General features: G+C 35.4%; 2 protein-coding genes across 2 annotated transcripts in view; one reads left to right on the top strand and one right to left on the bottom strand.

The window, feature by feature from the left end:
* C1GALT1 (core 1 synthase, glycoprotein-N-acetylgalactosamine 3-beta-galactosyltransferase 1) overlaps positions 1-26143 on the bottom strand; it is a 238479-nt gene that overhangs the window by 159304 nt on the left and 53032 nt on the right. The gene's annotated exons all lie outside the window — the stretch shown is intronic.
* The window catches only part of COL28A1 (collagen type XXVIII alpha 1 chain), a 54570-nt gene that overhangs the window by 2162 nt on the left and 26265 nt on the right, over positions 1-26143 (top strand). The window contains exons 4-21 of the mRNA XM_066318029.1: positions 340-396; positions 1642-1695; positions 2205-2246; positions 2896-2922; positions 4047-4091; positions 5722-5766; positions 6068-6121; positions 13926-13994; positions 15479-15547; positions 15979-16047; positions 16991-17059; positions 17817-17885; positions 18449-18517; positions 19827-19895; positions 20856-20927; positions 22820-22888; positions 23457-23528; positions 24141-24209. Of these exons, the coding sequence (XP_066174126.1) occupies positions 340-396; positions 1642-1695; positions 2205-2246; positions 2896-2922; positions 4047-4091; positions 5722-5766; positions 6068-6121; positions 13926-13994; positions 15479-15547; positions 15979-16047; positions 16991-17059; positions 17817-17885; positions 18449-18517; positions 19827-19895; positions 20856-20927; positions 22820-22888; positions 23457-23528; positions 24141-24209 (1089 nt within the window). The remainder of the gene's footprint in view (positions 1-339; positions 397-1641; positions 1696-2204; positions 2247-2895; positions 2923-4046; positions 4092-5721; positions 5767-6067; positions 6122-13925; positions 13995-15478; positions 15548-15978; positions 16048-16990; positions 17060-17816; positions 17886-18448; positions 18518-19826; positions 19896-20855; positions 20928-22819; positions 22889-23456; positions 23529-24140; positions 24210-26143) is intronic.

The following is a 26143-nucleotide window of genomic DNA, read 5'->3' as shown; positions in this document are numbered from 1 at the left end:
AATGGTTCAAAATTTATGTAAGGTTTTACAATACTGTGTATTATATACATGCTATCTTAAACATTTATTATTACTGTGATTACTTACAGTGATTACTGCAGTCACTATGGTAAGACATTTATTTTTGTTATAAATAAATCAAGTAACAGATTTTGGTTGCTCTGTATGGAAGTTTAATGTTTATTATATGAAAAAAATAATAGAACATCATTAATTTCATATTATTTCACTATTATGTTATTTAATCTGTGGCTAGGCAAAATCAATTTTTTTTCCTTTAAACATTTAAAATAATATATTTGAAAAACATTCTCCTTTATCTTTCTATTAACCTTGTAGTGTGTGCGGAAGACCTGCGAGTGTGAAAAGGGAGTAAAAGGAGACAAAGGTGATTCAGTAAGTATGCATTTATTTGAGTAGGCTCAAGATTTTGAATTTTAATCAAGATCAATACTGCACAGTACTTTAATTGGTTACTATGTGAGCTGTGAAAAAAATAAGACATTAGCTGTGCATGTACTACAAAAAGATTGATTTATTGTGGCATATCATGGTGGTGAAGAGCCACTGTTAAAAGAGCTCAGAAAAAGATCTATCAACAGTCAGGCACTATCTTGAAACTGTGTTTCTATTATTGGGTAATAAAACACTGTGGATAAATAGATTATTTTGGAGCCCAAATAAAAAAAAGTTATTCTTGAATCCTGCAATGGGGAAGGAAAGGGCCATTAGACAAAGGTTTTCACCCATCACTGACTTCTATTTTTCGAAGGGGGAAAGATTCAAAAGTCTGAGAGTAACGGATATATGAGCAAAGGCATAAAACTCTGCCTCCAACACTCTTTTTTTCTTCTGACACTTCAGTACATATTTCTCGGCTCTAGTAAGGAACAGGAAAGTGTGAGTTCAGACAGTGGGTGACCTCTCTGATCATTTTTCTGTCTTTAATAATTCCCCCATAGACAAGCGAGGTACATTCAGAGGTTTTTGTCTTTCTCCCTAGACTCTAATGGGTCAACCATACCATTAGCAGGTTATAACATCAGGGTCTATCATTCAATCCTTGTGGATAATGTGGATCCGGATAATGTGCACCAGAACTTCTGTTTGCAATTTGAAATTTTGAATCCAAGAATTTTAAAGTTATTTTATCCAAAATTATTAGATGTAGCCAGTTATACAGATGTGCATACACTAGACTTTCTAGTCTCCACCATTATGATCCTCCAAAGAGTAATACAAAATGGTGCAGTAATTTTTTCCTTAGGGCCGCTGAATATTGACCTTAAACTGTTCTGTGCAGTTTTTTTCCAAGCAGAGAAGATGAGACAGTGGAGGTTAATTGAGAAATTGGAAGAAAAAACTGTGTTTGTTTTCTGTAATGCCCTCCTGATTAGATTTTTCAGATGCTCTGTAGAAAATTTATTTATCAGTGAATATTGTTTAAAAAAAATTGTAGATACCTTATAATACCAGAGTGAATTTAGCTAAATTAATATTGTGTCACACATACCATATTTGAATCAGTGGGGATTTCTACCAAAGCATATTCCAGAATGATTTTGGACTAAAATATAATCTTAGACAAGCTGGAGAATTTTATCCTCACAATGATAATGACTTTTTCCTGCTTTGTTTCAGGGCAGTGCTGGCAGCAAAGGGGAGAAAGGTAACCCAGGACCAAAAGGAAACAAGGTGATGTGAATTTAAAAGAAATGAAGGAAATTTCTATCTAGTTATTGAAACCATAGATGTGAATATAGCAAAGGAAAAGTGCGTTAAAAAAATTCTAAATGTTGAGAGTTGCTAGTTTATAGTTAGCTGCTCTAGACATGTGAGACAAAAATTTAAAACTAAATGGCTATCAAGCTGAAACTGCCTATCATTCCAGTTTTTCTCTGGCAGCAGAGGTCTCTGAATATAGCTGAAGGATCTTTAGGTTCCACAGAGCTTTCTAACAATACACCAATCCCTTGGTCAGACTGCTTCACTCTAGTAACTAAGATTTCAGTCATCTAATGACAATAGTTGAGTTTTCTATGTTCATAATCACGAAGTGTGTATCCTTTATTGTTGAAGGAGAAAGTGTAAATGTTAATAAGTAGGAAAATACAGTTCTTTAGAACAGTGTTCTTGGTTTTAGTGCAATAGGGATAAATGAAAGTGCATTATACATTCCAGTTGTATTCCTTTGCTTCCAATAGGGTGATGCTCAAAAAGGAGATCCTGGAGAGAAAGGTGAAGAGGTATGTGACTACTACAGTGCTAACTCAAATTCTGTATTTTCACATTTTCTGAACTAAAAATGCTATTTTCATTTTTTATGTGTCTACTTTATTCAATGATTTAAAGCACCTACACTAAGGCCTCGTTTACAGAGCATGTATACTGAGTCTAACCATGTGATTAAATACAGAGATGAGATGCTACTGAGAAGAGGAACTTCTGAAGCTCTGTGATTTTGAATTGACTTGCATTAGACTTAGCCCAAAGACAGACCTGATAAAAGCACTACATAGTCTTTTGGTGGCTTCTAACAACTGATAATTCTCAGAATTCTTGTTGATTAACTGGAGAAAGATTAACACTACCCACTGTGTAAGAGAAACTCAGTCTAAAAGTTACATTTAAATGGCAGCATGTATCTACTAGGAGGTTGGCAAACTGAGTGGCATATTCACAGCTAATATAAGAGTAAAAAATACACATCTGGCTTTGCAGAGCTTTGCAATATGTTAAACAATTTCAGAAAGATATTGTATTGTTGTGAATAGTTAAACTTCTGAAACATAGTTCTTTACTGGGAGGGTTGGAACTTTTTCCACTTTAATTAGCAGTATGTTAGGTCTTCACTTTCTCTTTTATGATGTTTTCCTTTTCTCAATTTTTGACTAGGGAGCTCCTGGCTACAAGGGAGACAAGGTAAGTTTTTTGTAGAATAGAAGTAGTCTGAAAATAAATTGTCACTTGCTGACAGTGAATGTGAAAGAATGGAAAAAAGACCTTGTCTTTTTGTCATAAAAGCTCCTAGTGCAATCCCTAGAGGTAAATTCAAAATTTATGTAAATGTTTACTGACTGGATTGCCGGAAATAAAACAAAAAACCGCACAAAATCAGAGAATGTAATCTAAATGTAAAAAAGAAAAGTGTCAATGACCAGAAATACAGTTTTTGGAAGGAAAAGAAAGTTGGGGGTTGAATAAAAGGTTAAGTGGAAAGAAAGAGAAAATGTTTACTACAAACACAATGTGGCAATCATTAGCTTTTGAAAAACTTACCGTAATGAGGTTTACTTTTAACCTATTTATAACTTGCAAGGGCTAATGCTTGATCAAGAAAATTTTCAACATTGTCTATCCAAGAAGATAAATAAACTATGCATTTCAGTGACTTACAGGATTCTAGAGATAAATTGCAAAGTGGATCATCATAGTCAGAAATGGAACAGAGACAATACCATTTTGATTTTTCTTGGTTTGATACTTATGTCTCTATATTGTTAATAAAAGCAGTGCCTCTATGAATCTTTGTACTCATTAGTAAAATTCTTCAGTCAATTTTGTAGTAAGATTTCATGCAAATGGGAACAGTAGACTCATAGGTCTAATTTTCATGTGTCTCTTGAGATGTTAAATCATCAGTGGAACTTAATTCTTTCTTCATTCCATGTGTGCAATCTCACAAATGTTACTCAGGAAAATCTCAGACATCACAGTAATGAAATCAGGGCATGGAAAGGATCTCTGGAGACAGTGCAGCAAGGTGGAAAACTATGGCAAAACTTATTTGATATTAAATGTATTATCCTCTGATATAAGTTAGATATTTTGCAGGCATTTTCAGAAATAACCGATCTTGAGTAGAGCAGATCTTATCTTCTACAGGCCATATATAATGATGCCACTTCCAGGTCCTCAGAGTCAACTAAACCTCTTGTGCTACTGCTTGCAGACTCTTTAATGCATGTAGTGTAATCAAATAATCAATGCATGTAGTGTAATCAAATAATCTTGTTTAGCTGTGAACCCTTTGATTTCTTATAAAGGGTGAAAGAGGAGAATGTGGACCCCAAGGAACAAAAGGAGAAATAGTAAGTATAATTTTTATTTTAACTGTTTCATGTTGACGGAGATACTAGCAAATCATGTAGCATATTCATAAACACAGCTTGAAACATCACATATGTGATGTGAATGTCTATTAAGCTAAAAGGAAGCTTTTCAAAAGCTGGCAAAAAAACATAATCAAAGCAGCCGAGAAATCTGGATATAGAAAACATGCCACGGCTGCCAGAAATCTGCTTGCTTCATTTCTGTTGAGGACAGTGATGAAAAAAACTTTTGTTTTCCACAGGGGACCAGTCAGTTCCAGAATTCCCACCTTCACATTCACAAATCCTGAAGACAGAACAAAGTTATGGCTTTATTTTTTAAAAAAAGCATTCCAGGCTAGACAGAATCAGACACGGAACACATATAGCCAAATGTATGAGAAGCAAATTCCATATTCAATATGTAACTGGGGTGATCTATACTGAAGCATGATTAGGAGTCCAATTTCAAAATGTTGCATTTATCCAGTAGTTTTGGTGCTATATATCAGAGATTTTTCAAATACTGTTCAGGCTTGAAATTCAGACAGTTTCTGCTTGGCTTTAAAATGAGAAATGGCTCAAGTCATACATTTGTATGCTACCAAAAGTGGCCATCATTGTGTCAGCAGATCACTGTTTCTACCATCCATTGCTTTTGTAGTTGGGCTGGAAATGGGCTGGAACTCAGTAGAGTTCTCTCTCTCTCTCTGGTGGCTGATGCTTGGCCTGGGAGCAAATGCCAGGGAGCAGAGAACTGTTTAAAATTTCTGACTCTGAATCTGTAGGGGGGGAAGCTGATGGAATGTCTGCATAGGTATCACTGCTAAATTTGTCAAGGCTATTAGAAGTTCTAAATGTTACACATATCTTGAAAAATGCAGCAGTCTTCCAGTGCCTTTGTCTGTAGAGATTTTACTAATTAAAAGAGAAGTAAGAGAAATAAAAAAAATCAGTAAATTTGCTCAAAACTACTTTTGCTTTAGAAATAAATTATAACTTAGTATTGACTCAAGTGGAAGTGAAATTCTATAGAATATGCATTATGGTGACTAAACAAAAAACAGTGAAGCAGAAAGATTCTTGAATAATCTGCACTGGTGGTGATTGGTAAGAACTCATTAAATGGAGAAATCACAGCCTGTGTAATAAAAAAGCATGGCATTTTTAATTTTTTTGATGCATTTTTAATGGCTTTTGTGAACTATTAATGTGATTCTGTCAGGCTGCTGATCAGCAGTTTGAGTTAATGAGACAAAGTTACCTGAAGTTATTCTGGTATAGACACTGCAGCATTTTTATTAAGAATTCTGTATCTAATATCCTTCTAGGAATTAAATTTAAAACCCTGTAGCAAATAAAAACTTCTTTATCAAATATCTAAGATATTAAGTAGACATTCTTTATGCTCGTTGTATATGAAAAGTGTTCTAACTGAATATTGAGGGTGAAATGTAACAGGTAATTACTGAATACAGTATGAGACCAGCAGTACTCTGGTGAGAGAATAGTCTCTAGAAAGTGCTTGAACAGAGATTTGAGCCATTACATGTATGTGTTAAGTGCTTGGCATTTGAAAGCAGATTGAAATTTCCTTTTAATCTGATAATTGAATCTAATCTTTCCTCAGGGTTTGCAGGGCTCTGTGGGCCCTACAGGACCTCGGGGACCTCAGGTAAGGGAACTAAAAGCTACCCAATAAAAAGGAATATTACATTCTGTAAGTTTCTTCTGTACACAACCTGTCAATTCTGTGAAAAAACAGTCACACTTTTCTGCCGGCATTGGTTTTTGAATACTAACAATATTAAATGTGTTGAGCACTTCACAGGGTATGAGGCAGAAAACTCTTGTCCTTTAGAGCTTAGAATTGTCCTATAGAATTGTCCTACTGTACCCCATTCAGGGGAAACAAAACCCCAAAATTTATACATGCCTTCAAAGGCAGCTCATTCTTTGCTTTGACTTTTTTGTAGGGTATCAGGGGAGATCCAGGTCAGCAAGGCCCGAAAGGCACTCAAGGAAAAAAGGTAAGATGTAGTTGTACATGTGTAGTTGAATATTTCATTTTATTTATATAGGGAGAGAGGATGCGGAAACTCTGTAGAACTCTCTACTTTCCTTTTTTCTCAGTAGTTTTTTTATTAGTGGTGTTATTTGCACAGCAATAATGTCCCCACAACTTTGAAATTGGTTGAGGTATGAGATTTTATGACAATTAATGCCTTAGTAATATTTAAAATACATAATTTAGAGTTAATGATTACACCTTCACAAGCAAAATCAGTTGAATAAAGTGTGTCACTAATTTAGGAAGTCTTCTAATTTGCAAAGCTTTGAAATTGCTTTATGTGAATATGGTTGTCTTCCCCATGGGAGAGTTATTAACATCAGTGTTCAGTACAGAAGGATCTTTCGTTTCTCAGTTTGATACAAAGACTTTCTACGGCAGGATCATTGATAGCCTGGCTAAAAATCTAAGTTATACAAGACAAATTCATACAAAGCTGCTTTGTAAAAGATGCACTATATAAACACTCATGTTTTGTTTCTCAGGCAACAATTTAATTAGAAAATTCACAGAAATAAATTTAGATATGGGAAAGGTTTATTATAAAAAGTTTTGAATATTGCCATCCATCATGATTTTCCTCCTCCTGAAAAGTGCTTTTTCATACTTCTCATTTCTTCATCTTCTCAACAAAATGCTTGATTGGGAAAGCTGCTGCAGAGTACTTCAGAAGTGGAAAAAGAAATAGGATGATGAGTTTGAAAGAAGCTATTCATACATGTGATGGAAAAATCATGTCTCTCTTTAACTTCAGCACAGTAAATGATAGTAATTTTTTGTCTGTCATTTCACACTGATGACTCCAGGACAGTAGAACCAGATACTTCTGTTATATACAAAACCATATTTGTTGAATCTTGTATGTCCTCCTGTCAGTCTCTTCACATGTTTTCATGGCTGTAAAATACAAACATCTTTCTTTAGAATCTGTCTACATGGATACAATGTTTATGGTCTGTTGTTGGGCTTTAGCTGCAGATTTTCTGTAAGAATAAGAAACTTCCCTCTTTTATCAGCTTTCAACTCCCCAGCCTGCTGTTTAAAGTCTATAGTCAAGATTTTTCCATACTCAAACATCTATAATAATAAAAATTTAGTCAGACAAATTTAGCTAATACACTTAGATAATTATACTTAAAGAGTGTAGAAGAAACATAGGTATGTTTAAAGGTTATCTCTTGTCCATGCCTAATGCCAAAGCTAACCTTTGGCATTTTGGAGCTTATTTGAGATGAGTGAAAAATTTTTTAATGATTAGTACAGATAATCAGTGGTTGTTTTCAGATTAATAAACAGCCATTCAACTAGTAAAGGTCAAGGCCTTTTTTGGTTCAGACACATAGCAGTTTTTCCAAAATCTTTTGTCCTCACAGAAGGATTATTAAATTGCTCTTTTAAAATTAGTTTTCATGATACACAATACAATATCTCTGAAAAGTGGTAGTTATTTGTAATAGCCTTGGATAAAATAAATAAGTCTATTCTTAGTGCAGTTCCTTGGCGTTTCCATTCTAATCCTTTCTGCTTTTTGAATTGGTCACTTCATCTTGGTGGCATTGGTACTGGTGTGACGTAACACAGAACACAACTGCTGGACTTTCATTCTTTGTTACTGGGCCATGCTGAGGTTTCAAGGAGTAGATTCAGTTCCTCAAAATACAAACTCCAGATCAAGCTCTGCCTACAGATGGTTTGGGTCTCAGTTGTGAAGTGTACAGTCCACTCATGTATCCAGCTGGCTCAGTGCATCCCACCCCTCTGTAATGCAGGTTATGGGTACGGATGCATCCTCTCACTTTGAAGTGCCAGTTGGCAGACACGGGTGAGGACAGCGTCATCTGGGTGTTGTCTGGGTGCCACTGGCTCTGGAAGCCACCAGCAGGAGAGGCTTGGTGGCATTGCCCCTTCAGCTAATTCAATTTGACTTGTCTGAAGCAAGGCACCATGGTGTCCAGAAATATTAGCCAAGAAATTACTTAAAGGAACTTTTCATTCTTTACTTATTATTCATAGGCATTTTCTTATTCTCAAGCTGCTGGCTAATCTCTCCGTGTGAAGTTTTACTGATTGCACAATGCTTTCTTTCTGTCTGATGATAACTGCTTTATTGTGTTGCCAGTAGTGAGCTGAAGCTCTCTAAGTCGCACTGCCTGCACTGAACAGCCTTCCACAGACGGGAGCTCAGCCAACCTGTTTCCATGTAGACATGAAAGTTCAGGAGTGATCATATGGAGCTGAATCTCATCCTTAACTTTAGTCTTTCTAATGCACTTCATTATCAGTCCTTATCTTTAATAACCTCTTACATTACAAGCAGATTTCATCACTTTACTTCCAACCTCTTTTCAAACCATGTATGAATATGTTAAACAACCTGTATCCTGCCCAGAACCAGGTTTTGTCATTATTCAAATTTTTAAATGTTTTCTCTTATTTGCAATTCTGTGAAGTTATAACATCTCAAAAACACCTAAATAACATAATTACCATATATTTAAACCTCTGTAAAGAAGCAAAGTCATTTAAAATGGGACATTTTAGCTCCCTTTTTATTTTAAAAGCCATAAAGCATGTTTATTATTATTATTATTGTTGTTGTTATTATTATTATTAATTTACCTGAGTAAATATATTTTCATTTAACCAAATACTAAACTGTTCACAGTTAACATTCTAACAGTGAACTTACAACACAGTATATAATGACTTTAAGAGAAAAACATTAGAGGGTTACAGGGCACTTCACTCAAACAGAATTAGGAGTAGGGAATTGGCAATTTTCAATGTGTTATCTCCTGCCTTCTGAACTAGACAACTTGTTCCTGTTTCCAGAGCAAATCCTGAGCAGAGAACAAAGATTCTTCTGCTTGTTTCCTGGTTTGCTGACTTTCTATTAGTCATTGACAAGTTTCATGCAAAGGTGTTAAATTTTTCAAAGAAAACTATTTTTTTCTATTTTTTTCTACTGTTTTTCAAAACAGTACATGAGCTGTTTTGTCTCTTTCACTAACTTGAAATACCAAAAGAAATACTATTCACACCTGTGCTTTTTATTTTGTTAGACACTTGCTTCACTTTAAGGCACTCTTTGACCTCGTTAGCCATCACATATTATCTATCTATATTGTAACATAAAATAAAAACTTGGATCAAAGTGCACCTCATTCAGCATAAAGCATAAAGAAAATTACTAAGAAAACCAATAGGAAAAAATCACACAGATTTAATTAATCGAATTTGCAGAACACAAATTTATAGCCCTGGGTCTAAGGTAGAGGCACTCAACTCTTGTCATACTGCAGCTTATAGGAGCAAGGAACTCAGATTTTGTGTTCCTTGTCTCACTAAGAATTTAAGGGTGGCCCATGATACAATTTTGCTTTACTTTTACTAAAAGTACAAGAAACAGAAAGTTGGCAAAGAGAAAAGCCACACTTGGTTTTGCTCTGTAAATGTAATATAGTCTATAAGCAATAATGTCCATAAACATTATCCAGTGAGAATCCCATCTATTGTCTGATTTTCCCAGTAATCTAATTTCTTTAATTCTCCTACTTAGGTTCTACATATCTCTGAACTCAGTTGGTTAATACAATTAAAAAGCATCTGAACTAGTTACTTCATGTCTTTTGCTCGACTTACCAACATACTGTGTTGTTGTGTTTTCATTAGAAGACAGCTTTGCCCTTCAGTAGCAATACAACCCCAGAAAAATCCAACATTGTAACACAAAAGGGCTTAGTTCATCTTGGTTCCTTCCTGGAGAGGAAGGAAACAGAATCACCAAGATTTTTCTGGAAAACAGACTTCTACTAATGAATATAGCACTCTTGCAAAGTTAAATTGGGGTCCCTAGTATTCTTAGTGTTGGATAAAAAGGTATTTTAAGCATGCATATATCTATTGATTTACTCAGACTAGTTTGCATTATTTTGTCTGATTTTAATTTATTTTCATATGCTTAACTAGTATTTATTTTAAAAAACCCAAACCAACAACAATGCATTCTATGCTATAGCACCAGTAAGGTTCCATAAGAGTGTATTAAAGGTAATTTTTGAAAATGTGTTTTTAGTGACGACAATGATAGTGATTATTCACAAATTTCAGTGAATAGCTTACAAACTGAATTATATGGTTACAGAGTATAAAAGTGAGGCATGAAATCTGGGTATGACCTGTGTTCCACTCATAAAAAAGTGATGAGCAGGGAGTACTTACGGTTATCATTTCAGGGATTTATTTAACCTCCTGAACCAACTACTCGATATAAAGTGCATATTTCTAGGAATCACAATATATTCATAGAAAGGCTGAGAATGATGTTCTTAAGATCCACTGCTGTAATAAGGAGCCTCTCTGGAAAATTTGAGTTGTGTTGTAGGATTTGCAATTAAAGGCTAAAGTTCTATTAACAAACATGTATTCAAACTCCTAAGGAAAAGGTTAAGTTTGAATAAGGATATTTAAAGCAGTTATTCCCAGAAAGTCATCCTGGGACAATTCTGTTAAAATTTTATTGCTGCATATTTTCCTGAATACATGTCCCAAACCAAACTGCTAAGGGATCTGCTTCTTCTCTGATGACTTATGAATTCTTTCCTCACTCATGTGGTGAGTTACAACTTTCCCAGGAGACTGAAAAAATCTGATTTTCCTATAAACAAGTTTAGTTCCTAGATATCTCAACTTACTTAGAAATACAAAAATATCAATAATATCTGTTAAAATATCTAAATCTATTTACATTGTTGTTGCCAATGTTTACTTTAAAAATAAAATCATTACATTTGAAAGACTTTTTTTTTACTGTAATTTAATCACTATCACATTATAGACTGAAATACAGAGTGTTTTTGTTTCTTATATATATATATGAGCTTTCTGAAAAGGAAAGAATTTATATTGGCACTAACTGGAACTCATCCTAACAAAAATAACAATTTGGAGGGGGCAGATGGTGGGTTCTTTGGGTTAGACTGTTAGGTGTGTTCCAGGCTTAAAATGGTACGATTTCAATACATAAAAACATTAGGCTCAGCTCAAGTGTAATTTTCCTTCCCGTTGCTCTAGATGGTATTACATGCCACCTGAAGGAAAATCCCAGTAAGGAGAGAAAAAAGAACGCGATCAAAGTGTTAAATTAAGAAAGTTATTGCCAAAAAGCTTTTTGGAAAAGCAGACTTTTCTCTTTACATGTAGACAACGTGATAATATTGTCAGAACTTCATGGTTTTCATAAATTCCACATTACCTGTAGCACCAAGACCACAGAAGATAAAACCCAGATTTGTTAATAGCCATGTGAAGTTTGAAACATTCAGTCTTTAAAATAAACTGAATCATTTCAGTTTTCTAGTTTTGTATGTTGTCTGGTAGAAGGTTGAGTTTCTTTCTCTATTGATATTCAGGCATCCTCTTCTATCTAGAAAAAAGTGTTTCAGAGAACATTTTCATACTACCCTACATGACTTTTATCACAAGGGCTTCTTACAGTCTTTACCCCAGCACCTGCCAGTACAATACCTGCAGCAACAGCCCCTGCAAGGTGCATGACACCAGTTATTGGAAGGAAAACTGTGTAATGTTTTTATCACAATTAAAAAATAGAGCTTTTAGAAAAATACTAACTTCAGCAGGACTCCCATCTGCATTCAAGGCATGGCTCTATCATGTGAGATGAATTATTTGTGATAGGAAGCATCCCTCAGAGTTACTGTCCTTGGAAAATTCTATCAGGAACTGTCAATATCGACAGGAATCACAATGTCTATTTGGGTGACAGAAAAAAATTGGAGAGTACTTTCGAACTACAATAAGGGGGTTGGCTAATTTTTTCAGCTGAGACATGAGCCTGTATTTATCAAATACCATTTTTCAGCATGCAACAAGTTCCTATACCATTTCAGAGGTTTAGTTTTATCCACTGGAGGCAATGTGCTGAGTGGCATTTGCTATGCCTGCCTGGGGCATAATGGTGCTGTATACAACTGAATTTTTTTTTACCTAATACATTTTTTTAAATATATTTTGAGCTTTGCATGTTTTTTTGGATTCATTCTGTGGAGCATGCTCATACATTCAGGTGTGACAGAAATTGCAGTCTGCCTTCTCTATTAAAGAAACAAGGATTGTGAATTGGAGCAGCTAATACTTAGTGTATTGCCTTGCCTTATACCAGCTTGTGCCTGTTCCTTTCTCTCTCTGGCACCTCTTGCAGTGGGTATATTCATCCCTGTCCATCCTAGACTGTCTTCAGGCCCTGAAGCTGCACGGGGCTAAACCTGTTAATGTGGCTTGTCAAATGGAAAGGTACTGAAGCCAGACTTGGTGCTGATATAAGGGAGACTATGGGCTGAAAGTCAAAATTTCATGGGCACCAGAAGCATAGAAGATGGTTTGTTTGAGGAATTTTTGTTGTTGTTGTTTGATCTATTTCTTAGGAAAAACACAGGTATGAGGAAAACTGGTAAATTTGCAATTTCCTTTGTATCAGTAAAAATTGTGCTGTTTACAATAATCTGTGTACAGATAAACTGAATGATGACTCTGGTCCAAAGGTTTCATGAAAATACTGTTAGGAAACCCAAACAATAAATTCTGCCTAGGAAGACAGTCAACCTTACAGGTTGATGTTCTGCATTTTTTGTAATAGTTACATGCACAGAATTCACATTAACACAATAGCAATATTGTTAATGACCTGTCTGTGTCCTATGTGGAGATACACTGTTCTGCTGAGTGATAGCAGTTTTGTCTGATTTGTTTCTTTTAAGACATAACTTCTCCTGGTGCTGTATTAGTTTATTAGATTATGAAGATGTGCCTGCAAGTCTTGTATTTTAAACAAGTTTAAAATTTCATAGCTATTTCCAAATTATTATACTGTTCTGTAATGGAACAAATTTAAGTCTGAGCATCAAGTTCCATATTATTCTAAATTTAAAGCTGCAGCAGTAGCACTACAAGTGCATAGTTATCAGATATTAGGCTTCAAGAATAGTCTGTTTATTTACCACTGTTGTATCTTCCCATTTCTGCATCTTAGCTTCATTCTTTGGCTGATTAAAACCTGATTGATTTGTGAGGAAATTAAATTTTTTACAATTCTATTGACTTCTAAAGTGCAAAATTCTCATTGAAAGGTTGCAGAAATCGGCATATAAAATTTCTAAGTAAATAGAAGTTTCAGTCCCCCCAAAATTAACACCTTCCCACAAAATAAATGCATTTTGATAAAAAAATTAATAATTCTGTGTCTGTATTGGCTTTGTTAGAAACACAGTATACAGAAGAGAGGATGAAAGTAATGAGCTGCAGTTAAAGACAGCAGTAGCAACAACAGTCAATGCTATGTGTGCATTTGTTGTGACAGCTAGAACCTTGAGTGAAATGTTGGAAGCTTAAGCACTGCTTCATTTCCAAATACCCATCTTTCTATCAAGAAAAGTCTGTGGAAGCACCAAAATATTGGATGAAATCAGGATCAGAGATAGGACAAGAAAATTATTTTTTTAATCTTTCATGGTGCATACGAGAGTGGCTTTATAAAATTATTGTATCTTGTATGGCCAGGATGTTGGCCTTGCTTCTAATCTAAACATATTTCTTCAAGACAGGTTTAGATTGTTTTGTTTTGTTTATTTGTTTTTTACTTTAAAAAAGTCTTTCTCTAGCCCTAAATGAGGCTTTGGAAAGACACTGTCAGAATTTGGTTAAACTTCTATTCACATTAATAGTTTCTTTCCATTTTTCCTCTTTAGGGAGAACAAGGCCCTCCAGGTCCCTATGGTCCTGCAGGACCCTCTGGCATTGGAGAGCCAGGACCCAAGGTAACTCTCAGAAAGATGTTTGTTAAAGTGATAGCTGTGGGCAGTCATTTTTTTGAATGAAATTTCTCACCTACAGTTTTATCAAAGTCAAACTCTTATCACCTAAATGTAGAATTGATTGACAGGTTTTTGTGTTCACATAAGATGGCAATAAAAGACTTGCTTTTCCAGCAACTCTTGAATTTTTATGATGATCCTCCTGATAGAAGTCAGAAATAATGCCATTTAAATGAGGGTTACGCATATGAGATAATTTTCAAGCTCTAGCAGCAGCTTGCAGTAATGAATAAACCACACTTCTAGGGATAGAAATACATCTCAGCCACTGTGATGTATGGTAAAGTGTGAGATTTGCCTTGTCATTCACCAGGGAACAGATATTCTTAATGATTATAAGATTCTCTCATGCAGCATTTAATTCCTCCATCTCATTTTATTGGAAAAGACTAGAAGGTGGAATCTAGTCTTGGAAAAGTCATGTCTGTCTATGCTGGCCAGCCAGATCTCCTTTCAGAAAACTGTGAAAGCTTCTGCATAGGGAACGTGACTCTTTAGTTTATGAGAGTTTTGTCAGAGACCTACAACTCAAGAGTCAGACAAGAAATGTAAATTGGGCAGAACTAGACCTCATTCTAGTTCTGGTGCCAAGTCTCTGGTGTAGTTTTATGCCTTCTTTTCCCTGTGTTTTGGAGCCAGATGCCACCATCTAATACATTTACACAGTTTTTGGCTTTTAGTGCTCTAATTTGTACATTCATTGAATTCCCACATATTTCCTGTGCAGTGGGGCAGAACATAGAAGGTTTATGAGCTCCAAAACCAGTATTTTGCCATGTAACAGGAGCAATGCTGGGTCCTTCCAGAAGGGAAAATAGTTTATGTAAAAGAAATGTCACCCCCATCTCTTTACTACTCTGTAGAAAGATAAAAATCCTCTGTGTCCTTGTCCTTGAAGCACACAGTCCTCAGTAAACTGGAGAAATTGTGAAGATTATGGCACCTTGTAAGTAGAAGATGGAGAAACTATACAGCTCCTGGAGTTCCCATGCAATCCCATACTCCACTGAAGCAGGCTTCACTTGCAGTACCTACATAGAGGCTACAGTGAGCATCCCTCACACCTGAGCATTCCTGCTTTGATACTGCAGCCAAATATAGTCTGAGTTAACTCCCTCGTCCCTGTCATCTCTTAGGTGTTGCTATTTTAAGCAGTTACCCCTATGTCTTGAGGATTGGAATGCAACCTAGTGTTTCAAGTATTAATTGAAAGGTACTTTCAAATGTTTCTAAAACGTCGTGCATGGGTTTTTTTATTCTTTTAGGAGAAGTTGCATATTAGATTTCAAGCCTTTTTGGTGATGCCATTAAATCATCTATATGTAAAATCATCTTTATTGTAATGTATTTAGCTTTATTGCATGTAAAGCTTGTCAAAAGTACCAAGTTGGATTAGGACTGAACTTTCTAATTTTCTTTTCTGCAAGGGTGCTGAAGGTCGAGAAGGTAAAATTGGATTGCCAGGACCTCCTGGAATTGGTGAGCCAGGATTACCTGTAAGTCAGTGATCAAAATTAACACTCTCTAGTGTTGCACATTTAACCTGACATTATGTATAAAAAACATGTTAAAGTGATGATTTTTATTATGAAAATCATGAAATTATATGAAGTTATAGGGAACCTGTTTTACTATAATACTAATTCTTTTATAAATAAATCTACAGATTCACTTGAGTTTTAAGAGTACAGTCTTTATACACTAATTATGTAATTCACATCAATTCAGCATTGGCTTATTCTATTCTAAATGACCCAACTAATGGTTGCCACAGTTCATTTTCATTGCCTAGGCTCAGTCAAATACTGCGGAAGCATTTTGACTCACCAGTGTCATAAGTGTTGCAAAATTCTGTACTAGCAAATTAGACAAAATTTCTATAAAAAATTGAATTGCTGATATAGTTTGAATTTTTTTTCTCTTTCAGGGACTGCCTGGCCTTGATGGTTTACCAGGTGAGAGAGGTCCGCCAGGAGAGGGCATTCAAGGCCAAAAGGTAGCTTCATGGAAATTACTTTCTTTAAAATTGTGGACCAAACTTGTGGTAGTGTCTAATTTATTTAAGGCCACTCATAATTCCATTGGTATAAAATGCTGGATGATGGATCTTGAATTTCTGAATCACTAGGCTCTCTGAATATCCCACTGATTTCAGATACTCTAACCAGGTAATTACAAAAAAAAAAAAAATTACAGTCCCTCTATCAGTAGTAATTTAACAATTCTCTTATTTATCTGTTTAATAAAGATAACTTATTTCGATATCATTAGTGACATAAATTGTCTTCCAAGAAACTATTAAGCTATTTATGTTCTGTATTGGAAGAAAATATTCAGCAACTGTTTTCATTTTGCCTTGCCATTTTGGGAAACTGAAAGATGGGTTGGATGAGTCTCTGTGGACAATTGTGTCATTTAGGGCGTTTGCTAAATTAATATATGTCAACTTTCCTTTTCTTAAAAATAGTACAAACAATCAAAAATTTACGAATAAATGATAACTGGGTTTCCCATCAAAATATATCCTTCTCTTTTAGTGGCTTCAGGATTCTCTAGAGGCTTGAACTATTAAGCAGATTTTTCTCCCTTTTATGGAAAAGGCATCAGTCATGTCCTTGCACTCAGTTCTGAACTGATATCTCCAACTAGTGAACATATTGTCATGTTTTCAAAATGCAACTTCCTTCCTCCTAGTACTTAATTTTCTCCTTTTGAAGTTTTATGTTCAAAAACACAATGAATGCAGATGCAGTATGTTATGAATTGTTATCAATTTATTTTCTTTTCTCTAATATTGGTAATTCCATTGATTATTTTTGTAGTTTGTTTGTGAAGGAATGCTTTTTTTGCACATTATCCACATTGTGACAAGTTAATCTAAGATGGTGTTCTTTATAAGTTTGAAAAATAGAAGTTTCAAAACTGTTGTCTATTTCTAGGGTGAAAAAGGCTCTGAAGGCGTAGCAGGTCCTCCTGGACTGAAAGGCGAACAAATCAAAGGTGACAAGGTGAGGCACAGAGTATTTTTCTAATTGTATCTATACTTAATTGGATTCACAGTTAAATTAGGATTGATTTTTTACACTGTATCACAGCTTTACAACGGTATGTTTTACCTGGATCTGAGGAGTTATGTTATACTGTTCCATGCAGCTCCATGGGCTGCATTCATCAATACAAGCAGCTGGGCATGTTAATGTTAACTTAGAGCACTAGGGACTGTGTTCAGCTGGGAGTATGATGGAAGAAATGTACTTTTTTTCTCCTAAAATAATTTCCTAGCTATTCTATTTAAAATAATTTAATTTTAAAATAAATATTAAAATGTAAAAATCTCCAAGTCATCTAATCTAATGGACCTGGAACAAGCAAAGGAACACTCAGAAATTTTTAGGTTTTTGGTAGACTCTGTAGCTGCTGTGTTTACTTCTGAGTGTTGTGCAAGAAACTGTATATGTCTGTACAAGAAAATCTTTAAAATTAATCTCAGTATGTAAAGATGAGTTATGGGTCCTTCTAATAATAAAATTATAGCTGTGATCATCTAATGTTATAAACAAGATAGAGTTTGTAGGGAAGAAGGGGTATTATTTTTATTAGATCTGTTGTCATACACAGATTTCCAGATTTCTATTTAATTCAAATAGAAGCAGCAGATTTCAAGATAATACAGCTTGAGGATTGCTACTCTGTGTTCAGTTTAAGTATGTTAATCAAATAGCATGAACTGTTGCAATTTAGTTCTTGGAAATACTTTTTCTATAGGGTGAACAAGGCCAACCAGGGCCACAGGGCCCACCAGGACCACCAGGAATAGGCAATCCAGGAAGCCGGGTAAGTCTACATTTTGGACATGTGATGAACATTTGCATGCTGTTTTCATTTTATATTTTATCGGAGCTGTGATTTTGTTGTAAAGAAATGAAAAATCTCATAGTATTTTTCATTTTTAAAAGTATCCAACTAGTTTTTAAGCAAAGCTTGTAAATATAACTGATTTTGACTGATTTGAATGGTCTTAGAATCAAGCAAATGTAAATTTGTTCTAATCTGCATAATAATTTTCATAGAAGGTAAATCTGATAGCATTGCTTTGATGGTGATATATTATAAGCAAGAATTTTACAAGGCTAAGTACCTACCAATTCTGAATGTCAAGCCCTTTGAAACTCGAACACACCCTTTAGCAGTTGGATAAAGAAAAACTGAAATATTCCAAAATATCTTCTGGGTTCTGTTAATTTTGGAAAGACGATTTCTTATGAAGGTAAGATAAGGTAAGATGAGATAGATAAAATAGGTAAGATAAGATTGTTATTAACTGAAAGATCGATGTGTGCTGATTTTCAGATGTGGAAGAGTTTAATGCACTAAAACTCATTTATTTGGCTTTGTAGGGTATACAGGGTCCACAAGGAATTCCTGGGGGAAAAGGCTCTCAAGGTTCTGGTCGACCAGGGCCAAAGGTAATGGTTCAGACATTGGTTTTTAAAAGAAGCACTGTCACAAAATTTTAAGTGTCTTTGCCTGGCTTTTCGAAAGTGTGTTTGATGAGATAAAAATGTAACTTCATTGAAGATAACAGTTCCTTTTGAATCTTAGAGAGAAAGCCATCCATGTTATCAAGATCTTCCTCAAATGGAGCATATGGCTTCTGCCTGCTTAGCATCAGCCCTTAATCTTTGTGAATGTGAACTTTTGGTTCTAAAGGAACACATATTTATAAACAGAGAGCCTCTCAGACATCTTTGTGTCCAATGAGTTTGGTGCCACATGTATGCTGTGTTCAAGTAAATCATTTTACCAAACAGTTTAGCTTAAGTTCAGTTTTGAAACTTCAGGCTAATCCCACCACACCTGCCTTCAGCCTTCGGTGGTCACTATGAGAAAGAACCAAAACCAAAGATGAAAACACTAGGAGAGGAAAAAGAGCTGAAGTGTACTTAGCTGATCCTGCACCACATAGGGAGGGAAAGTAGGAGGAGAGCACAAAAGTGAGGAAAACAGTTACTGCTGTCAAGGCCCAGGCCTCTAGTGGTACAGTGTCAGGTGAGCACTGTCAGAGGAGCAAAGAGGAATTGCTGAAATATACCAAAAGCAAGTGGAATGAACTGTAAATCAGAAGTGTGCTTAGTAATCACCTTGATTTAAGAAGAGAAGATATTAATCACTGTAGCAAAAGTAGGAAGAGAACCAGTAATTTCCTTCTAGGTATAGCTTTGATGTGTGAGCAGCAGTTATAGCAGCAATATTTAATATTAATGTACAGAAAAATAGGAACTTGTAAAACATGTTATGTGATAGGCCAATTCTCTTAGGGTGAGGAAGCAAAATTGAAAAATGGAATTCCTATCTCTTTAGCTGTTTTAAAACTACAGAAAGAAAGGCTGATACTTTCTCTTAAGCAAGACTTCTAGTTTTTCTTTATTTGGACTCACTTTTTATTCAGTGACCAAGGAGGTTTTGATATAGTCCTGTAAATTAAAAAGTGAAATGCATTAAAGCATAAGGAAGAAAGTTGGAGTGATTCACTTCGATTTTCTGCCCACTTGCAGGGTTAAATATTATAGATGCATCCCTACAAGTTACAGGGGGTTTTAAAGAACAGAATTTTCCATTTGAAAACTGCTTATCTGAAAACTTGACCACTTAGGATCATAGAATTGTAGAATAGCATCACATCCAGCTCTATGTGTAAGCAGCTAATTAAATAGTGGAAGTAGTGAATAAAGCTAAATTGTGTTTCTTATTAAACTAAAAACTTTTTGTTGCTAGGGTGAACCAGGTGAAACTGGACAAAAAGGAGAACCAGGACTTCCAGGAACTAGCTCGCCAGGACTTAAAGTGAGCCTCCTTTTATTTTTTAACTGTTCTTTACATGGCCTTTTAATTCTTCTACTAATTGCTGATAAACCAAATAGAAGATTTTTTGGTATAAATTAACTGTGGTCAAAATAAGAAGGAATTTCAGTGACAGTCATAAAAGCATTGCCACTACCACAACTGGAACAAAGTTTTTCCTTAATCTTTTCTAAACTAGTGAGGTCTTTCCAGGACTTGTTAGAAAGGTTGCTGACTCTGTCCCACTGTATTTTCTGATTGGAAACAAAAAGCCAGTCTGTGTGACAGTGGTGGTCATACTGCCGATGTGTTGGAAGAGACATTAAGCACTTAAAGCTTTGGCTTCAGAAGATTTGCCATTTTGAAGATTGTAAACCATATCTTTAATCACTTAAGTAGGGCTCCCAAAATCAGGTGAGGTGACACAGACACCTCGTTTTTAATGATTTGTTTCTTGGATCATGAAGGATGTGCTTGGCAGGACTGCCTTCTCTCAACTCTTTCTGGTAAATGTTAAAAGTAATGCCTTTGTCAGTTTGTACAAGTGGTGAGGGATTAGTGTCCCGTCAATAACACCATTTGAACATTTTTGGCTGACCATCCTTTAAGTCTCAGTTGTTCGACTTAGCAAGTACATTACATTCATGTAATATTGTTCTTGTGCACAGAATAACTAACAGCATTCAGTCACGGTTTTATTCACTGAATAAATATAATTTTTTAAATACTAGTCCAAGATTTAAGATGTAGGTTGGGGAACTTGGAGAGAAATTTCAAATACTTATTTAATGGGTGTTAAAATTACTGTCTCCAGAGAATATTTAACTTACTTGAAATAGCAACCTTTATTTGAGGAAAAGTATTGCTTATCTTTAATTTATATTTTCACAAACTGTTGGATCCATTCTACAGAATAAATGATTTATTTAAATATGCAGACATAACAATTTTTTCTTCTTTAAGGGAGATACAGGCCTACCAGGACCTGCAGGAGAGAAGGGGGTGAAGGGAGAGAACGGGTTGACAGGGAAAAAGGTAAGGAAATGTATTTTACCCCATGTAAAAGGTGTACAAAAATGGTGATGAAGGAAGAACAGATTATTTGCAGGTTTCCAGTGGTAAGGAGTTCAGCCTTGAGGAAAGCATATGCCAATACTTTTGCCCGGGTTAAGGAACTGGGTGAAATGTGCCCAGCAAACTCTACTCAGTGGTTGCCATCTGAATGGGAACTGAGCTGCAGGGCAGGCAGTCCTGCCTTTTGTGGACAAATGACTAGTGTTAAATTTCACAATCTTCTTGGAGAGCAGATAGCTCATGTCTGTAGCCATGTTCCTTGAGGCCTGTTGAGATCTTTCCTGACAGCAAGAAGTAATGTTCCATCAGTGTAACTCAGGGCATCTCACAGGGTGGTGAACTGTGCTTGAAACCTGTCGGCCGTGGGACAGGAACCCACACAAACAGCTGGACTCAGCACTGTTTTTCTTTAGGGGAAACTCTGAGGGTTTAGGAAAAACTCTACCAAATTTGGAAGAAGAAGCATAAATTCAAAATGATATGCAGTAATTTAGAGGGGCGCAAAGCAGAGAGCCCAAAACAGAAAATTTAGAGCAAATTAAATGAAGGTATTTAATTGTTCTCTTTCCAAAATGAATGAGCTGCTGAGTAAGCAAAAGCCAGTGCTTTGCATGATTTTTAACTGCTGCTGAGAATCCAGGTGTCTCCAGACCACTACTATGCAGCTCTTATATGGCAGTAGCAGCTGGCTGACATGTAGAATTGCTAAACTAAACATAATTTGGAGTAAGCAAATCAGCATTTTTGACTGTGGGCTTTAAATCAGAAAATATTTGAATAGCTATAATAAATATCTATTAAGAATACTACTTCACATTTTTGTCACCTAAAAGTGCAAATACCAGTCAGATAAACTGCAGCCTGAGGCAGTAAGCCTTCCACTGTGAGAAAATTTGTAGCATTTCTGTTGCTACCTAATTATATTTTTAAAACTTGTGTCATCCACTGCTTAGAAAGTAAGATTCCAGTGTATCAGAAGTGCATCAGAATTAAGAGTAAATGCTGGGTTAAAGTTACAGATGGTCATTCTGGGTTTTTGTTTTTTTCTCTTGCACATTGCCTTTCCTTTGATGATTAATTCTGTGCTGTCACCTTCCCTGTTGTAACCCATTGAAGGTAAAAATAGTAATACTGAGCAGCTACCCTGGGCATTCAGGGCAGTGCAAGAAACAGCTGAATAGCGGCAGGGAGTAGTAGCATGGTGATATTACAGCAGTTACCTGCAAGTGTGACAATGGCTCACCAAAGTGGGCTCCAGACTGATACCTACTCTCCGTAATATCATTTTCATCAACAGTTCAAATCAGAAATGGATTTCGACCTAATTTTGATCTCTCTTTCACTCTCTAAATTGCTTACAGCTATCCTGATACGCTAATCTAGCTTGTATTATGCATAAATATTTTGTAGGTAATGTTCCTTAATAGAATATTTTTGTGTGGGCTATTTGTGAGTTATTTAATGTGGCAAATACTTTCAGCCTGGCTTGGCCATTTGCTACAGACTTGTCTAAAATTGCTTCTCAGAATTGGTCCATCAAGACATTTTCTGATAACTTTGCAAGCATTTCTCTTCCTCTTATAAGTATATACATGGAACCCTTCATACAAAAGATTGATACAGTTACAAATGGCACTATTACAAATGTCTGTGAATATAAGGAATATGAATGCAGGAGATTGCAAGGGCTTTAAGAGACAGAACACTTTATTTTTTGTAGGAAAAAAAATTAACCAGATATTTGCTGACATTTTTGGGGAAAGTATTTATGCAAGCATTGTTTCTCATAAGTCTATCAGTAAAATTAACTACAGGAAAAGTCAATAATCTCTGTTGCATTTAATCTCTGTTAGGGGGAAAAGGGAGATCAAGGTCCAGAAGGCCCAAAAGGACTCCCTGGAAAAGGAGACATGGGTCAAAAGGTATGCCTTGACATGCACACTGGGGAAATACTACAGACTTTTATAAGAGTTTGGGTTTTGACCTACTTTTTCATTCATTGTATCATAAGTATCAACTCTATTTTAGCTGATGATTTAAAAGGGTTTAAGAGAGAGAGCAATGTGGTCTGTACCCTGAACAAGTGCAGCAAAATCAGACTCTAAACACAACCTAAAGTTAATAGGGCAGCAGAGATTTCCTAAAAATTCAGTACAAAATTTTCATTAAGGTTCAGAGGTGACAGACTAGCTCAGTATGTTGATAGAGAGAGAGAAGCTAAGAGGAATTAGAAGAGTTGATATCTTAATATGATATTAAAAGCCTGGAAAGATGTATTAGTAGACAGACACCTTTTATCTCCCATTTCATATGATTTAGGACATTTGGAGCATATTCTAGAAATGAGCAGGATTTCAGTTGGAGTGAAACATCTAAACATCTCTCTAATTATAGGTTAATAATTGCTAATGTGTTTTTGGTTATTTGTGTAGCTGCAGCTGTGAATGAATCTTGGCTGTGATTGAAAAAAAAAAAGTTTGTTTTCTTCAGGGTGACCCTGGACAGAATGGATCCCCAGGAATGACTGGTCCTAGAGGACCAGTAGGCCCAGCTGGACCAAGAGTAAGCTTGCTCATCCATGGTAACCCTGCTCTTTCTATTTTATTTAAAAAATCTATGGAGTTTATGCGGTGTAAACATTTCTCAAGCATATGATGCTTGGAGACTTAACAGAACAAAAGGAAAGCAGAAATATTTCCATCATCTGTCCTAAATGACATAGAAGTGTCAAGAAGAAAAAGAATAGTTAAAGATATAATTACGTATGTTGTAGTTATGCATGAGCACTGATATGCTAAACTAAAGTTCTCAAGTGATTCTAACCATGAGTATTTTGCAAATTTTTACTTTAAATCATTAACTTTCCGTTATAATATTTGTAACTGTTGTTCTGAATAAGTTCTAAGGAAATTGAAATAATATAGGTGTTCTTGTTATTCCATTGGATTGTAAGCCACACACAAAAAATTAATTAAAGCTAAGAAAATCAAGTACACAGTTCAGGCAACAGTTATTTAAAACATAAAGCTTAGACCAACTTTTGTAAGAACAATGTGTTGATTTAAGTATTTTTCACAGTACTGCTTGTTGTGCAGGTTGATCTATGTTGTAGATATTTTTAGTTCAGAAAGGCAAACTGTCTGTTTCAGTCTACATTATACAATTTTGTAACAGGGTGATCCCGGAGAGAAAGGACCCCCTGGTGTACCTGGATCATCTGTTTGGGGACCTCCTGGACCAAAGGTGACTATCTGTCTGACACATATTTCCTAGAGATCAGAGACTGGAAATGTCTAGTCTACATTTCTGTCAAAATTAAAATAAACTGATTTAAAGAACTTAAAATTCCTTGTTGTAGGAACAAAACTACTGAATTTCAGAAATAAGGAATAAAAATTTTTAAAATTAACAGACAGTGTTGGACACCAGGCCCTTTAATAGCATACTGAAACTTGGTACATAGTTACTTCCTCCTGAAGCCATTTGTTTAAAAAAAATCCCAAAAATTTATTAGATTTCTGGTTTGGTTTCATCCTTCCTATGAAAGTAATCAGTTTGAAATTGTTTTTTCCAAATTTACTATGGCTTTGCTTCTTAAAATATAGCATTAAACCCCTGCAAGAATATGTTTATGTATAGTTCTAGGGTGTTATATGCTGATTTTTTTTTAGAGATAAGTGTTTTATGTCACTTTCAAGTGAACAGCTGCTCTGTAGGTACTACTTGAAATGAAATGTCATATATAAGATAGCTAGGGCTACATCCATCTCATTTTCTCTACAGGAAAAATGTACCTGAAATAAATGGGACTTGTCCTGCTGAGTAAAAGAGGTGGATTCAGCAAAAATAAAGCTAACTTTGGAGGTTTTAAAAACATTTGAAAATTCAATGATATTTAAATAATAAAGTAGTCCTGTTACTTAAATTATTCTTGTTGTAATATGTCAGGTAACTTCAACTTTAATTGACATTTTTCACCTTTGCTGTTAGTTTTTAGAGTGAGGGAATCACTAATGTGTACCGTATCATTCTGAAGCAATGTCATCCCCATTTTTCTTCTTCCTTAAAAATATATATGCCCCACCCCACAAGTACAGTAGTTACTGTGACATTTTTAAATAGACAGGTAAGGGAGTCAAGATTGTTCATTAATAAATTCATGCTGAAAAATACCTTCATAGACTTCCTTGCCTTTTTCACTATGATTTGTTCTGTTCAGTACAGTTCATACAACTTTCATAGCAGATGGGCTGTTATCCAAAACCCAATAAAGTCTGTAGGAGTCTTTTGAAATTTTTTACTAAATTTTAGAGCAGGGCTTAGATGGGCAGTAGCTGATGAAAAAAAAAACCACAATTATTTGGGGTAATTATAAAATGCAAGTTGATTTTTAGAAAATATACAAACTTTTTCTCTTAAGCTCCATCATAACTTCTTTGTTTAAACAAATATCTACTATGTTTTGGGCAGTTGATCAATGATGTGACAGGCTACACAGGTCTGTTTTCTCTATTGGCTGTGGAAAGTACAATGCTAAGTATTAATTTTGTTCCTAAAACATCCTGGTGTCTGCAGTTGAGAAGACAGATGTGATCAATTTCTAATGCAGAGAATGTTTCTCAAAGCTTGGACTGATGTCTGTGAGTCTGAGGTCTTTTGGGGACATCTCTAAGTGTCTGAGATGGTGATGGGTGATTGCTAGAGGTATTAAGTCCTCTGCTGATGGGCAGCCATGGTTGTGTCCACTGGGAGTTTATTTATTTTAAGCTACACCCATGTTTGGGGACAGGAGTTTTATTCCCTTAACAATCATTATGCTGTTAGTAATATGGAGACAGTAACATGAAAAAGCTGTTAGAAAGCTGTTTTTTCCAATATTTCTTTATCATAGTTACAGCTGCTCTGTGGTTTTGATAGAGCATTTATTTGCATTCCCTAGTGAATGTTTCCTGAAATACAGCATGTCCTCCTGAGAAACTGAAAATGTTTCATTGCAAATTTAGATTTAAATTTCATAATGTAAAGTTGTTATGAAAGATGCTTTCATAATGGTACGTCTGTTGCCAAAGCTTAAGCACTAGAAGGAGCCGAATTTTGCTCTGTGAAGGGTTATCATAAGAAACATGAAGTCTAAGCCTTATTGCTTTCCAGAAAGCCACCAACAGAGCTGTTACCAA

This window comes from Sylvia atricapilla, chromosome 1, assembly GCF_009819655.1.
Source record: "Sylvia atricapilla isolate bSylAtr1 chromosome 1, bSylAtr1.pri, whole genome shotgun sequence".
In the NCBI taxonomy this organism is placed as follows: domain Eukaryota; kingdom Metazoa; phylum Chordata; class Aves; order Passeriformes; family Sylviidae; genus Sylvia; species Sylvia atricapilla.
The sequence above is the reverse complement of the archived record's forward strand: the minus strand, read 5'-3'. Positions and strand labels throughout refer to the sequence as shown.